Here is a 15681-nt window from a genome sequence, read left to right as displayed (position 1 = left end):
AACGACCAGAGGCCTCCCACGCCAGTCCCTGTGCCGGCTGGGTCTGAGGACCAGGCATGTTGAGCAGGGATGGGCGCCCTTGGGACTCTTGGCTGAGAATAAGGAACCGCCGCCTCTTCCTTTCTGGCCTCCAGGGTTCCAGAGCAGCCCCTCTCGCCAGGCACCGTGACCTTCCCCAGCTGCCGGGCCGTGAAGGCAGGCCTGGTTTGCTGCTCCTCCGGTAGGTTCTCCTGGGCCAGAGGGAAGCGACCTACCTTGCGGTACAGAGCAGGCCAGGGCGGGGGCATCGCTGGTTCCCCGCAGGGCCCAGTCTGGCAGACCCCGGGCGGTGCAGAGCAGGTGGCTCTGAGACCAAAATGAGACCAGAGAAAAGCCGTCCCGGGAACCCCCACCCTGGCGAAGCCAAGGCCGTGGGCGGGAAGGAGACTTCCTATCCCTGCTCTAGACAACTCACCAGGTGGCACAGGGGCAGCTCCCACACCTGGCCTGAGAGTTCAGATGGAGCCCCGCCAGGGGCCCGTTCCAAGGCGTGACATCTGGACTGGACCCGAGCTGTGTGCTCTGCCCTGTGAGGAGGCGCTGAGCACACGCGTGGTCCTAACAGACCAGGGAGTCCGGGCAAGACGTCGGGATTTGGAGTCGGCGGGCACAGGTGGCAGGCCGGCCCACTAAGGCGAGGGGCTGAGGGGCCACCCTGTGTTTCTGGGCAAGAGCCCCCAGGGTGGGACTCCAGGGCTGCAGCTCTCCTGGAGCTGGTTTCCTGCGGCCCCTCTGCGGGGCTCAGCTGGGAAACCCTAACTCCTGGAGATTCCTGGAGCCGGGATTCTGTTACCTTCCAACCTGGATTCACATAACGCAACAGACGTTGGGGTCGGCAGCCGGTGAGAACCCTGAGCTGCCAGGGAGGGTCTTCGGTGCTATGGACGCAGGGAATGGACAGGGACGGGGTGGGAAGACCAGGGAGGTCCGCAGAGGGGTCCCCTGGATGGAGGTGCGGGGTGGGGGGCGCACCAGGCGTCTCCTCCCCAAACTTCACTCCGGTTATGACGGTGGGGGCTCCGCCAGCCACACGGGCTTTACAAAAACCCAGCGACTGGCGATTGGGGCAGGGGACAGAGCCAGCCCCTCCCTCCCATTAACCCGCTGGGTCAGCGCCACCTTCCAGGAAGCAGAAACGCTACGGTCTGGTGCCCCCTGCTGGGAGGTGGTGACACCGCAAAGCCCTAGGAGGGTCACCTGGAGGTGCAGGGCCAGGTGGGGGCCGTCACCTGGATGCACACGGGGCAGTGATGTGCGCAACTGGCCTTGAAGTGCCAGGAGCTTAAAGGTGCAGCCAGGGCTTTGCCCCAAGGCCCCAGACCCTCCTGACACGGCAGCTGGCTGGTGGCTCGGGGGATTTGCCGCCCACACGCCCCTTACTCCTGTGCCAACTCCGCTTCTGGGGGAAGAGATGGGGGAAGGGGGAGAGAAAAGATGGCTACATAGATGACAGATGGCGACGATGGCAGGTGACACACGATGGTTAGATGCAGATGACAGTAGGCAGGTGATGGTTGACATAGATACAGATGATGGGTGGGTGGAGACAGAGGGAGGGAGACGGAACGATGACACACAAGAGGGGCCTCTCTGTGTCCCCTGTGCCTGTCCCAGGCCTGTCTTGACCTGCCGGTTTGCAGGCTCAGGTCAGCCCAGAGGCCACGGCTGTGTGCAGTGGGCAGAGCCAGATCCGTCGTGAGCTGCTGCCACGTCCCTCCTGCCCCGCCACGCTCCTCGTAGGCGGCAAGGCTTCCTGCCACCTCGGTCGGGGGGGCAGTCAGTGGGGTCCCCTGTGTCTGCCTCAGTGTCCCCGTCAGCTGCAGGTGCATGAGGTCAGCCCTCATAAGGCCACTGGGGGTGGAGTGGACCCTCAGTGGGGGCCCCGTGGACTCAGTTCGGGGGGACCCAGTGGGAAAAGCTACTCAGTCCTCACTCAAACACGGGGGCTGCCAGGTGGCCACGCTGTGTCTGGGTCTTCAGCTTAGCAGCTGTGGTGGAACGGTGTTCTACAGCGTGGACAGACCACGCTGTTTGTCCGTCCATCGGCGGACACTTGTGCAGTGTCCGCTTTTGGCCGTTGTAAGCAACACTGGTGTGAACGCATGCGAGTCTGTGTGGACGTGTCCCTTCGGTCCCGGTGCACACCTGGGCTTGCGTTTGCCAGTCACATGTTAACTCCACGTTTGACCTTTCGAGGAGCTTCCAGATTTCCCAGGGAGGCTGCCCCGTTGTACATTCCCACCAGCCCTGTGCGGGGTTCCGGTGTCTCCCCATCCTCACCAACACTTGCTGCTGTCTGATTTTTAAATTCCAGCTGTCCCTGGACCCCTTCATGTCACCTGCTGGGTGTGGGGTGCGTCTCGCTGTGGCTGTGAGTGGCATTTCCCTGGCGACTGACGATGTCGAGTGTCCTTTCACGTGCTCACTGGCTGTTTGTGTCTCCCTTGGAGAAACGTCTGTTTGCCCATCCTTTGCCCGTGTTTTAGTGGGGTCAGTTGTCTTTTTAATATTGAGTTGTAAGAGTTCTTCATAGGTAAATATTTCTCGAGGTTGCACCGATCTGCACAGGAACTTAAAATCTGTTGCCAGATGGTCGTTGCGGAAGGAGACTGGGCTGGGACAGGAGGGCAGCCCCAGCAGCTCACAGGGAACCCGGCCCCGGAGACCCTGCTGGTCCCGGCCCCACAGCGTGGCTGCCAGGGAGCCTGTGTCCGTGGCTGGAGGGACCAGGGTCTTGCGGGCGGCTGGCTCTCTATGGCCCACCCTCCTCCTCCGGCCAGACCTCATTTCTCTTTGGGAAACTAAGCAAAAAAATATTTTTAAATTCTCCAAAACCTGTGTGCTTGCCATTACCATGGAGAGGTCTGAGCCTGTCCTGGGGAGACCCCTGTGGACCCCGCCTCCTGCGGGGTTCCCGGGTCCAGCCCCATGCCCAGAAAGTGGTGCCAAACGGGCTCCGCAGGGCTGTTCCCGGGGAGTCCCCCTCTCCCTCAAGCCTCTCCCGGGCAGAGCTCTTTAGAATCGCCGCGGGGCGCAGACCATCTTTCCTCCTGATTCTCTGGTCTCTGGGCGATAAAAACATTCTCCTTTGTTGGGAGTGGGGTGGCGGCTTCAGGGCCTGGGCAGGAGTTGCCTGGGTGCGAGCTTGCTGTGAAACAGGAACTGTTCCCACCACAGGGAGCCCTTGTGGGGCGGCACTCCCCACTCCCTGCCTGCACTGTCAGGCCTTGCGCACGCTGGGCTTCCCCTCCTGGGAGCTGGCTCCTGGGGACCGAGCTGTCTCACTGTGCACACGCGGGCATGCAGTGCAAGGCAGGCCTCACAGCCCCACCTCCTCCTCGGGGGCGGGCCCTGGGGTCCCCTGTGTGGGCCTGGCCGGGAGGAGGGGGGTGGGGGCTGGTGCCCAGAGGAGTGTGGTCACAGCCGCCAGTCCCCTGGGAGGGCCCGGAAGGCCAATGAGGCCAGGGAGCTCGAGGGCTGGGGCTGGCCCTGCATGGCTTCCATCTTGCCTAACACTGGCCCGACCCTCTCCTTGCTCAACCGAGAGCCACCAAGCCATGGGGGAGGGAGCAAGGGTCCAGTTCCCACTCCTCCCCCACAGGCGTTGGGGCCAATTCAGTCAAGTAGTCCCTGCGTGGAGCCATCTGGGATGGCGGCTGAGACGTCGGAAGGCCACCCCACAACCCTCAGGCCGAGATGCTCAGCCTGACTGTGAGGGTGGGCAGCTCGCAGCTCTGCGTCCAGGCTGTGGGGATGGGACTTTGTGATGCCAGGGCCCGTGTGGCCCCCGTGCCCTGCCCCTCGTGGCGTGGTCTGCCCAGCCCTCTCCTGGGTGGCCTACCAGCTGGGCCCTTGCCACCATCCTCTGCGTCTGTGCTCGTGGCCCCGTGTGGACCCCCTTCCTGGACCTTGCATTTGCTTTGGTGGCCCCACCACCCCAGGGCACCTGGAGCAGAACCTGGGGGCCTGACTCTACCACAGTGGCCTCCTTGGCGCCACCAGGCTCTGAGGCCCAGTCCCTCCACGGGTGTCTCCCCCACCCAGATGTCTCCTCTAGGACCCCTCAGGCCTCCCCTGATCCCCAGCCCCTCAGGACAGGGTCTGGTCCCCCGGGTCTGACCTTGAGAACTTTCCACCCCAGCAGCCACGCGGGACCTGGAGGTGTCAGGCCCGAGGCCTTCGTCCCACCATCTTGCCACCTGCACCCCCCAGGGAGCTAGCGCTGACCTGGGCCTGCAGCTGGTGAGGCTCCCTGCCTCGTCCTCCTTGGGACATTGGCCTCACCTGGGGGACTGCGAGGTCTCATGCATCCACCCAGGAGGGCAGGAGCAGCCGGATCCAGACCCTGGCCAGGGCTGGGCACTGGGGGACGGGGTCATTGAATGGACAGGCCTGTTCGTGGGACCTGTGGAGCTTGTAGGAGGGTGGGCAGGCCGGTGTCCCAGAAGGGAGAAGGCAGGAGCAGAGCCCCTGTGGCTGGTGCAGCTGAGGACAGTGGGGGCAGAGCCCGGCCAGGCAGGCCCAGAGTGCCAGGCAGAGGGGCTTAGGAGCTCTCAGTGGGCACAGCCTGGGTTTCCTTTGGCTTTGGGGAAGAAAACACACACCCAGACTTGGGCTGTGGGGTTCCCAAGGTGGCTGACACCCTGTCTGCTTCCATCTGTCCCCAAATGAGATTAATTCAGATGGCTGGGGATGGGACGTGGAGAGGGGGGAGAAGGAGGCCAGTGGGCGAGGCCCCCCATGCCTGTGAGAGACCCGCTCCTCATCAGAGCAGCCTGTGGGCCTCCTGTGTGGGGCGCGTGCTCAGGGGATGCTGGAGGTGACCCCTGCCCTCAGGGGCTCACAACAGGGTCTGCTGCCCGGGGGAGGGGGCCGGGGCAGGGGCAGGGGCGGGGAGCAGAAAGCTGGACCAGTAGGGGACCAGGGATGAGAATGCCACCCTTCCCTGAAAGGCTGTGACAGTTAAAGGGAGTGAGCAGGTGATGCTGTGGGGCCTGTGTCTCAGAAGTCAAACCAGGACGGGTTGCCGTGTTCTGCCTGGAGATAGAGTTTATAAGCTTCATAATCCCACATGTGGCCAGCTGGTGCCACTGGTGGCCATGTGTCGGTGCAGCCCTGGTGCAGAGCACTCAGGCGGGTCTGTCAGCCTGTCAGACGCTGGTACCCATGGTCCCAGAGATGTCCCGCTGGGCGTGACTCCAGCTATATGTGCGGAGGTGCAAATGCGTGGGCAGGTTATGTGGCCTGTCCGTGGTCCGATGGACTGAAAACGCCCAGCTGCCCCCAGGCCAGTGACTGGGTGAACAAGGTACGGCCCAGTGGAACCTTTGAGTAGAACGCAGCCACCGAAAAAGAAGGTCATCTGTGTGTCAACTTGGAGGTCCTTAGGTTTGTTAGGTGACACCATACAACCAACAGAAACCCCAGTGCTGACTGAGGGACTAGAGATTCGTTGCTGTAGGAGGCCACAGAGCATGGACTGTTCTGGAAGGTGCTGAGGAATTGTCTGCTAACGGCAGATGTCTGGGAGGTGGGAGGGAGGGGCTCTGATTGTTCAGTCTGGTGTGTTTCCATTTGCGTCTAACGGGATGTATTGCATTAAAAATTTAAGAAGAAAATGGAAAGAATTTGAAAAGATGCTGAGGCCTGCAGAGGAGGGAACGTTCAACTCTGGGGGGAGGTGACATCAAAACCAGGTTTTTGTTATCTGTCACCTCCCCCATGTCACCCTCCTGTCGGGGTCCCTCAGCCTGTCGGACGCAGGATGGGTGTCTGGCTCCCTGTGCCCATGCTGGGCCTATCTATGGGTGCAGCCCGCTGGGTACAGTCTGAGGGTGGAGGGCACAGAAGGACTCTGTGGCCTGAGCCCCTGGCACACCGAGTGTCGCCGCAAGCTGTCTCGGGGGCGGGGGCAGGATGGTGTGAGCACTCTGGTCCCAGCGCTGCAGCAAGCACTCCTTGGTGTCCCAGGGGACAGTCAGGGTGGAGGGCCCGGCAGGCCCCCGCCCTCCCGCACCAGCGACTGCACCGCGACCCCCTGGGTGGCCGGGCACTTGGCTGGCTCAAGCCTCCTCCAGGGTGTCAGTGGCACCGCCCCGGGGGGTGCAGGGCGGGAGCGCTGGGTGCAGGGCGGCGCGGGAGGAGGCCGCCCGCCCGCGCCGCTGGGGGCCGCCCGCGGGCCGTGCCGGCCAGAGCGCGCCGTGCGCCCCGGGCCCCGCGCCGCACACGCTGGGCGGCCGCGGCGGCGACACGAGCGAGCGGGCGGCGGCAGGAATGCGGAACCGGCGCGCGGGCTGAGGCACCCGGGATGGCGCAGGGGCGGCGGGCGGCCTGCGCGGGGTCCTAGCGAGCTGGCAGCGGCGGCGGCGCCGGGACAGCGGCCATGGCCGGCGAGCGGCGCGGGGCCATCCTGGAGCTGCTGCGGCGGCCGGGGAACGCGCGCTGCGCCGACTGCGGCGCCCCGGGTAGGTGCGGGCCGGGTCGGCGGGTGCGGGCTGGGCCCCGGGGACCGGGCGGGGTACCGTGGACGCCTCGGCGATGGGGCGCTGGCCACTGGCAGGTCCTCATGGCTGGGGCGCGGCTGGGGCGCACCTGCGGGTACCCGGACGTCGCCCCGGCGTGGGCCGAGCTGGCGGGTACCTCCCGCGCCCCTGCCGGCCGCCCCCTTCCCTCCCCTCCCCCGCCGGGCTGCGTGTCTCGCTGTCACCCGCGGGCCACCCGCCGTGTTGCGAAACCTCGGCTCTGGCAAGAAAGAGGAAATCGCGGCGGTCGCCGGCTGCAGGGAAAGAAGGGGCTAGCCGCCTGGGGATGTCCGCGGGGCTGTGGGGTCCACCTGGCTCCCCCCTTACCCAGTGGTGACGTCATGCCATCCCAGTTGCACCCCCCCAGGAGCCACCCTCTTGCACTGTACCCAGGGCAGGGAAGGGAGCCCTGGGAGCCAGAGGGCACCCCTCCCCCAGCGCCTGCACCTGGCTGCTCAGGGGCAGGTGGCCAGGACAGGTGGGGCCCCGGGAAGGATGGGGCCCGGAGACAGGCCCTCAGTCACCTGCCACCCTGTCCTCCTGGCCAGGAATCTCGTAGACTGTGTTCCTTGGTGGCCCTGCTCTGGGGTGATTTCCAAGGTGCTAGAGTCCAAAGGCACTAGAGTCCCCTCCCTTCGGGACCACTTGTCCTGCTATTGGCTGTACCAGGAGCCCTGGGCTCTCAGATCAGCCCTGACTCTGCTCCTGAGCTGTCGGCTGAGGACCAGGCAGGGCCAGCCCCTAGAGGCTCACCCACTCATGGCACCCACGGCAGGGACTGGCCTCACTCAGGGCTGTCCTCCAGGCACACCAGGAAGGTGGGGACTCTAGACTGAGCCCCTCAGAACAAACCTCACCGTGGGGTGGGAGCCCTGCGTGTCTCCCTGCAGCCCTGGCAGGCTTTTCTGGGAAGTAGGACTGGGCGGAGGTGGCCTCCTGAGGCAGGGCAGCCGCAGAGCCTGTGCACGGGGGCAGGCTCGCCCTCGCCGCTGGGCAGTGCCCTGCCAGCCCGGCTGGCTCGCCCCGGACTCTCCCCACTGCCTGTTCCAGACCTGTATTTCCACTTGTTCGGGAACACTTACCGTGCCAGGGAGAGGTGGGTGAGAACAGCAATCAGCTCGCCGGACTCTCCGGCCTGGCCCGGGGCTGGCTCAGGGGAGGAAGTTGGCCTTGTTCTTGAACCGCCCCCCCCTGCCGCCCCCTCCCCCCCGGCCACACTGCCCAGGGCAGCTTCTCTGGACAGAGAGCCCCCCTCCAGCCCCTCTCAGGGCCTCCAGCCTGGTCGGAGGAAGAGGGGCTTCCCTGGCCTGGCGGGCCCTGCAGTGGCACTCTGTCCCAGGGGAGCTGCCGTGCCAGCCTGGCCCCTCCGTCCAGGGCCCGTGTCCTGTGGCAGCCTCACTCAGCTCTGGGGCACAGTCAGGGCCCCCTGAGGCCCAGCACTTCCTGGCATTGGGCCAAGCCTTTGGGGTTTCGGGATGGGTCCATGACTTCATTATCCTGTCTGCCAGAGGCCTCATGGGTCAGGCAAGGCAAGTGGGTCGCTCCTGTTTCACAGCTGGGCAAATGGGGACCCTGACACTTGCGCTGTCTCAGGGGACACAGGCCTAGGCAGCCCAGGTCCCTCCTGCCCAGCCTCAGCCCAGCCTCTGCGGGCCTCCGCAGTCCCCCCTGCCCAGGCTGTGGGGTGGCCACGTGGGTACTCTGGTCTGCCCCTGTTCTGTGCTGCCACGGGGTGCAGCTGGGGCCCCCTGTCCCTGCTGTGGCCCAGATGGTGACGAGGGCCACTCCGGCAGTGATGGGGCGGGGGTGGGCAGCGTGCTCCGCTGTCATCAGCACACTGTCACGTGGCTGGCTCACGGCTGCTCTTCCCGACCACGCCAGCAGGAGCAAAGCTTTGCAAGCGTGAGGGTCCCCACGGCACCCACTCTGGGCAGCAGGGCAGGCCCAGGCCGATCTGACCACCAGGCCTGGGCCTTCTGGGACAGACTAAGTGTGCACTTCTGTGGCATCAAGCACATTCGCAGACCCCACCTGCTGGCCGTGTGAGGGCCCCCTGGCCATAGGCAGTCCCAGATCTCGGCTGCCACCGCAGAAACTCCTCCCAAACCCTCCCATTATCCACCCCGTGGTGGACTCCCCCAACCTTGAACATGGGGCCCTACCCAGCAGGTGCCCAGAGAGACTTTTCTCACCGCGGGGCTGACTGGGTGGGTGGGTGTGCTTATGTCCCCTCTCCTGTGAGACCTGGGTGGGGGTCTCCATCCTGGGTGGGGAGGGAGGAGGTGGCTCTGTGCTTCCTCCGAGAGGCCTGATTGGAGCAAGTCACAGGTTCTTCCCTTTGTGCCTTGGGCTGTCCAGTGCCTGGGAAGGGCTGGTGTGTCTCTGCCCTGTAACTGGGTTGGGGTGTGGGTGACAATTCTGTGGTACTTTGAAGCCTGTCACCTGGAGCACCTGGGCCTCCGGTTCCGGAGGATTGGCTCTAAGAGGAGATCTTTGTTTCTAACGAGATCAGATAGTTGGGGACCATCGTGTGGAGGCCCAGGTGGTTCAGGAGTTGCTTGTTCTCTCTGCATGGGGACCTGAGGCCCCAGCCAGATCCAGCCTGTGAGGTGGCCCCAGGACCCAGGGATGACAGAACACATGTCCCCAAGGCCCTTGGGGTGGACTCAGAGCTCCAGCTCCTCGTTCAACCCGGGAAGGCTTCAGGGCAGAGGTGACATTTCAGAACGTGCTGGTAGCTGGGCAGATGCACCTTGGTGGGGAGGACTTTCAGGAATTTGGCCTAGTGTGGGTGGGGGTCTGCTGAGTGGGGGGCTGGGCAGACTGCTCCCACCCTGGAGGGCAGCAGCCCAGCTGGGTTTTTTAAAATTTTTTTATTGTGAGAAAATATATATAACATAAAATCTACCCTTTCAATCATTTTAAGTGTGCACGTCTGTGGCATTGAGCACATCCACAGTGTTGTGTGGCTGTCACCACCATCCACCCACAATGCTCTTTCCATCTTCCCAAACCGAAACTGCCCCCGTGGAACCCAACTCCCCAGCCCCGCACCCGCCATCCTACTTTCTGTCTCTGCGAGTCTGACTCCTCTGGGGACCGTGTGTGGGTGGAATCACGCAGGATTTGTCCTTTCGCGACGAGCTCTCTCAGCGTCACGTCTGCAGGGCTCATCGGTGTGGCAGCAGGGTCGGGATGCCTTCCCTTTAACTGCGTGATATTCCGCTGTCTGGACGGACCACACTTTGCTTATCCACTCACCCCCGGTGGACACTTCGGTCGCTACCACTTTTTGGCTGTCATGAACGCTGCTGCGAACACGGCGTGCGAATATCTGAGTCCCTGCTTTCGATTATTTGGCGTTTACACCCCGCAGTGGAGTTGCTGGATCACATGGTAATTCTATGTTTAGCCGTTTGAGGAACCGCCAGACTTCGTCCCTCTGCCTGGTTCTGTGCTCAGGCCACAGGCCAGCAGGACCCACGGGGGCTGGCTGTGGCCTCAGAGGCATTTACTGAGCCCCTGCGCCAGGTGCCTGCCGGGCAGGTGCCTCACCTGTGAGGTGGCGGCACGATCCCATTTCGCACGTGGAAGAACCAGTGCTCGGAAACAGGAAGGGACTGCGGCAGGGTCCGAGGGCGGCAGAGGTGGCTTATGGCAGTGCTTCTGGGGGAGCAAGGAAAACTGTGTGTTGTGTGTCTTTCTCTAGAATGTTCTCGGTGGGGGGTGGTGCTCAGGATTGGAGGAGGGCTGAGAAGTGGGGGGCTTACGTTGGTGGGCCCGGAGTCTCAGCCAGATGGGGAGGGAAGGGAGGAGGGTGAGGGAAGGGGGGTGAGGGGGATGGGTGGGGGAAGGGAGGTGGGGCAGAGCCTTCCCCAGGCTCTGATGTGGGGGTAGAAGGGCAGATGGGAGAGGCCCGGCTGATGGGAGAGCGTCTGGCCTGGGCGTGGAGCTCGGGCAGGTTGTGGGGTAGCTGGGGTGTGGTGGGGGGGAGAGAGCTGGCCCCTCTGGGAGTTGTGGGGAGCAGGAGGAAGGAGCTGGGGCCTTGGGCTTGGTGTGACAGAGCAGCAAGGAAGCTGTGTGCCAGGAGCAGAGCGGGCCAGGAGGCTGCAGGGCCACTCAGGGCCTCGGGGACCCTGGGCCCGGGCTCTGGCTCTGGGTGCGGTGGGAGCCACGGGAGGCGTGTGAGCAGGAGTGTGCTGAGCAACAACCGTCACAGGATCTGGGGGAACAGGCTGGCCAGGAAGCAGGAGGCTGGGACGCTGCTGCCAGGACCCAGATGAGGGATGGTGGCTTAGTGTGGGGGTGCCATGGGGTGGGGGTCCGACCCTGACTCTGTGGAAACGGGGGTAGTGGGATGCGGAGTGCTGGGCAGAGGAGCGGGGCCTGCCAGGGTGAGGGAGAAACAGGTAGGGCCGAGGGGACAGGCCTGAGTGCGGCAGTGAGAAGCCTCTGCCAGACGTCGGAGGGGACAGGTAGCCACTGAGGAAAGAGGCCAGGGGTAGAGATGGGGGTATCATTACGTCAAAGTCTTGGTCTTCTATTTTTTTTTTAAGAAATTGATGTGAAATTCACATACGGTACAGTTCACCATTTGAAGTGCAAATCCAGTGGCATTTAGGACGCTCACAACGCTGTGCAAACACCACTCCCATCTAGTTCCCAGAGCACGGCTTTTATAGCCGAGAGACCAGTCGAGGTGCAGAGAGTGCCCGGTGGGGCTGGGGAGGCTGGGCCTGGGTCCAGGAATCACTAGCCTTGACTGTGGGGCGGAGGGGACAGCCCAAGGATGGTGGCCGGAGGGTTACGTGGGGTTGGTCGAGGGGATTCCCATGTGGAGCGTGTTCAGGTGCTGGGATGAGCCGGCTGCAGGGAGCGGGGGAGGGAGGGGGAGGGCTGGGGGGCTGAGCGTTCAGGGGCCCACAGAGGCTCATGCACACCTACCGGGTGCGGGACCACAGCGCCTACTGTGTGGGGGGACCCATGGTGCCTACTGTGTGCAGGCCCTGCCCCTGACGATGGATGGGATCCCTCAGTGACAGGGGCAGCAGGGCCTGCCCTCCGCTCAGATCCCAGCAGGGACACAGGAATCTGCGCCTCTGAATGACAAAGGAAAACCAAGTGGCTGCTGGAAGGGCAGACACCGTGGGAAACAGAAAGTGGAGCAGGAGGGAGGGGACCTCTGTGTGCCTGTGGGGGGGCCGTGCGTGCCTGCCCCTCGAGAGCCCTGGAGCCCACGTGACTCTGAAGGGCAGCAGGGCCCTGTCTGCCCCTCTGGCTGCCCACTCTGCCCCTGTCAGGCCAGCGGTCACACCGGGACCTGGGCAAAGGTCTCTGCCCTAGCCACTGTCTGCACCCCTCCCCCCAGCCTGGGCCTTGGCTGAGGGGCCACACCTGCTCCACCCGCCTCTGCAGGGCGGATGTGCTCACCTGCCCAGGTGCCCCAGACCAGCTCCCGGAAATGGTGAGGGGCTGAGTCACCTGGGGCTGCCCAGGAGAAAGGGGGGGCAGAGCCAGGGCAGACAGAAGGGCTAGGGGAGTGCAAGGAAGCTGGTGGCCTCGGGCAGAGCCTCAGAGAGGACAGGCAGAGCTGGAGACAGCGGGCTGCAGCCTCACGCCTGGCTCTGCCTCCCACCCTGCCCCCTAGCAGGGCCTCTGTCCACTCCGCACACGGGCCCGGGCCCAGGTGTCCTCGTCTGCCTGGCCTCCTGGCCCATCCTCTCCTGCGGGGCCAGCCAGCCTTTTTCCTTGCTGGAAGTTGGGGGACTTTAGCTCCCCATTTCCCCCCACCACACATGTACGGTGCACGTGTGCCCACAAAGGCCTCAGTGACTATCAGGATTTCCTCTCGGGGAGCCGGGGTCCTGCCAGAGGCTTTTAGGGGCGGGGCTGGGATGGGCTGGATCTAGGCGCAGCCCAGAAGGGTTGCTCTGTGAATCCGTCACCTCGACCCATATGGAAGTGGCCGTATTGCAGCTGGCCCTGTCCTGGGGGCCACTCTCCCACAGCCCAGAGTTCTTAAAATGTCACTCAGAGTCATGCACCAGGGCTCTCTTCTTCTTCCAGGGTGTGAGTCCCCAAGGCTGGAGTGCAGTGGCGTGTTCACAGCTCACTGCAGCCTCAGACCCCTGGGTTCACGCCATCCTCCTGCCTCGGCCTCCGTGTTTCCCTCTTTAAAACAGAGACTCAACTGAAAAGCCTTCCAAGGCACAGGCGGGTGCTGTGGTATCTGGACGGGGCTGTAGGGGTGGTGAGTCCCAGGAGCAGCAAGGGGCTGGTGTGCCCCCCAGTTGTCCCCAGGGGCTGGGAGGATCTAGTTTTTTGTTTGTTTTTGAGACAGAGTCTCGCTCTCTGTCACCCAGGCTGGAGTGCAGTGGTGTCATCACGGCTTACTGCAGCCTCCACCTCCCAGGTTCAAGCGATCCTCCTGCCTCAGCCTCCCGAGTAGCTGTGACTACAGGCTCGTACCACCATGCCCAATTTTTAAAATTTTTTGTAGAAGTGGGGTCTTGCTATGTTGCCCAGGCTGGTCTTGAACTCCTGGGCTCAACTGATTCTCCTGCCTCAGCCTCCCAAAGTACGGGGATTACAGGTGTGAGCCACTTTGCTCAGGCTGGCAGGGGATCTTTAAATCAGTTTGCTGGGTGAAGGGCACACGCACAACTCGCTGATGAGGGCCCTCCTGTGTGTTGGGCAGGGCCTGAGGCTTGGGCAAAGAGGCCACATTCCTTCCTCCATCAAGCTCCTGCCAGGGCCGGGCTTTGCACGTGCCCCTCCCACTGCGGCACCTCACCCTGCCATGGCTGGTTCTCGTGCATCCACGACACTCAGGGCTCTGCTCCTTCCTCCTGGGGGCCTCCCTGCCCGGCTGGCCACCTGCTGCGGGTGTCCTTGGGCGCAGAGAAGAGCTCTGCTGTGTGATTGGGGTTGAGGGCCTGTCCCCTGCCAGGCTCGAGTGTTGCTGGAGAGGTTTGGCTCGGGGGTGGCAGCATTTGGTGATAACACCTCCTCTTTCAAAGTGTCTTTCTGCCTCTTCTCACCAGCCCCAGGGGGAGTTCAGGGTGGGGGGCAGAGGAGGGTGGGGACGGGGCTTCCCTTCAGCCTAGGGCCCTGCAGGGTCCTGCCTTCCCAGGCTAGGTCCTCCCTGCCCTGGGGCCTGCTGTGTGCCATCTGCCCAGTCATCTCACCCGTCTGAGCCCGAAGCGTAGGACATACTAACCCGTGAGAGTAATGGGAGGGAGCGGAGAGAACTTGGAGAGGCTTGGGGTCTCCGTCCTCACGCAGAGCCCACACCTCGATCCCCCTCTGCTCCTGTACGGGCCATGACCAATGCTGGACCCCTGCCTCCTGGTGGACCTTAGCAGGTGCCGGAGCCTTGCTGGCCCTGGGAGGTGGGGGGCCCACAGGTGAGCCGAGGTCTTGCCTGCAACCAGGCCAGAGGGTCCAGCAGGGGGGCTGCGCCCACCCCATAACCCCTTCCTCACTCACCTGCCCAGGCTCCAGCCAGCCCCAGGCACACACTTCCAGGAAGGCACAGGGGTGGGGAGGGCTCTGGGAGACAGGTGCAGTGACTGAATCCCAGCTCTGCCACCGTAGGACCTTGGGTGAGTGACCCTCCCTGGGCTCCATTTGCCTTATTCTGTAAAACTGGACGAATGATGGGTCACAGCTCTCAGGGTGGTTGCAGGGATGGCACGAGAGTGTGTGGTCAAGCTCCATGGCACCATGGAGGAGAGGGTCTGCCGAGCCCCTGGGGACAGCAGGGGAGGGGCGCTGGCTCAGCCTGCAGGACCTGGAGGGTTCTCAGGGGTCAGTGACCAGCCCTGCAGTCCCCGGGGCTCTGGCTGGGCTCTGTGGCAGCCCTGGATCCTTCCTCTGCCACGGCCAGGCCTCAGGCGCCACCCACAGGCTCCCAGCACCAGGCGCCCACTGGACATGGCCTTCTGCAGGACCTGGCTGCCCGGGGTCTGGAAAGAGGGTCCCTGCCCATCTCCCAGGGCCAGACACACAGGTTGGGGTGGTAGATACACCAGCTTCTTCTTAAAATTCACCTTTGTTGAGGTGTAATTTATACACAATAGATGCACCCACGTAAGGGACAGTTGGAAGATGTACCTGCACTCACGGTTTGAATACAGAGCATCTCGTCACCCAGGACATTCCCTCGGCCCCTGTGCAACAGCCTCGCCCCTTCTTCCTGGTGACCAATGGTGTGGAGCATTTCTCGTGCTTATTTTCTACCTAAATAACTTCTTTGGCCAACTGTCTGCTCAGGTCTTTTGCCTATTTTTGTAATTGTGTTGTTTTCTTATTACTGAGTTTTGATAGTTCTTTGTATACTTTGGATACAAATCCTTTATCAGATACCTGATTTGCAGATGTTTTCTCATCCCCTCAACTGTGTCTTTCAAAGGGAAGATTCTTTTTATTCTGATGAAGCCAATTTCTCTCTCTCTCTCAGTAGATTCTGCTTTTGATTTGTATTTTCAAAAATCTTTGCCTAACCCAAAGTCACAAAGATTTTTCTCCTATGTTTTCTTTTAGAAATTTTATGGTTTTAGGTTTTACATTTAGCACTATGATGCATTTTGAGTTCATTTTTGTATATGACAAGAGGTATGGATCAAAGTTTATTGTCATGCAGGTGATAATCTAATTGAGCCAGCCCCACTGGTGGAAAGATGATTCTTTCTCCACTGAATTGCCTTTATATCTTTGTTGATAATTACTCATCTGTGTTTGTGTGGGTCTATTTCTGGATTCTCTGTTCTGTTCCATTGACCTGTTTGTTTTCATGCCGATACCACACAATCTTGATCACTGCAATCTTGTAATAAGTTCTGAAAACAAGTAGTGTTAGTCCTTTAGCTCTGTTTCTTTCTAAGGTGTTTTGGCTACTCTAAGTCCTTTGTTTGCATTTACGTATAAATTTTGGAATCAGCTTGATTTCAATTTTTTAAAAATCCTGTTGGAATTCTGATTGGGATTGCATTAAATCTATTAATTTGGCTGGAATTTGTGTGTTAATAGTATTGAGTCTCCCAAACCTTGAAAACCATATCTCTTTCACATTTATAGGTCTTTAATTTCTCTGAGAAATATTTTATAATTTTCAATGTGC

General features: G+C 61.9%; 1 protein-coding gene across 2 annotated transcripts in view; it reads left to right on the top strand.

The window, feature by feature from the left end:
• The first annotated feature begins 157 nt into the window (after window positions 1–157).
• ADAP1 (ArfGAP with dual PH domains 1) overlaps window positions 158–15681 on the top strand; it is a 48930-nt gene continuing 33406 nt past the window's right edge. Inside the window, exon 1 of one of the 2 annotated variants that reach the window (XM_045542932.1) lies at window positions 158–220. Coding sequence is in view for 1 of the 2 variants with exons in the window: in XM_045542930.1 (XP_045398886.1) it covers window positions 6422–6503 (82 nt within the window). In the remaining variant the exon portion in view is untranslated. Of the gene's footprint in view, window positions 221–6395; window positions 6504–15681 lie in introns of those variants that run through there. The other variant, XM_045542930.1, reaches the window with a different exon arrangement.

This window comes from Lemur catta, chromosome 2 (assembly GCF_020740605.2).
Source record: "Lemur catta isolate mLemCat1 chromosome 2, mLemCat1.pri, whole genome shotgun sequence".
Classification (NCBI taxonomy): domain Eukaryota; kingdom Metazoa; phylum Chordata; class Mammalia; order Primates; family Lemuridae; genus Lemur; species Lemur catta.
Note: the sequence above shows the minus strand (reverse complement) of the source record. Positions and strands in the feature narration are given on the sequence as shown.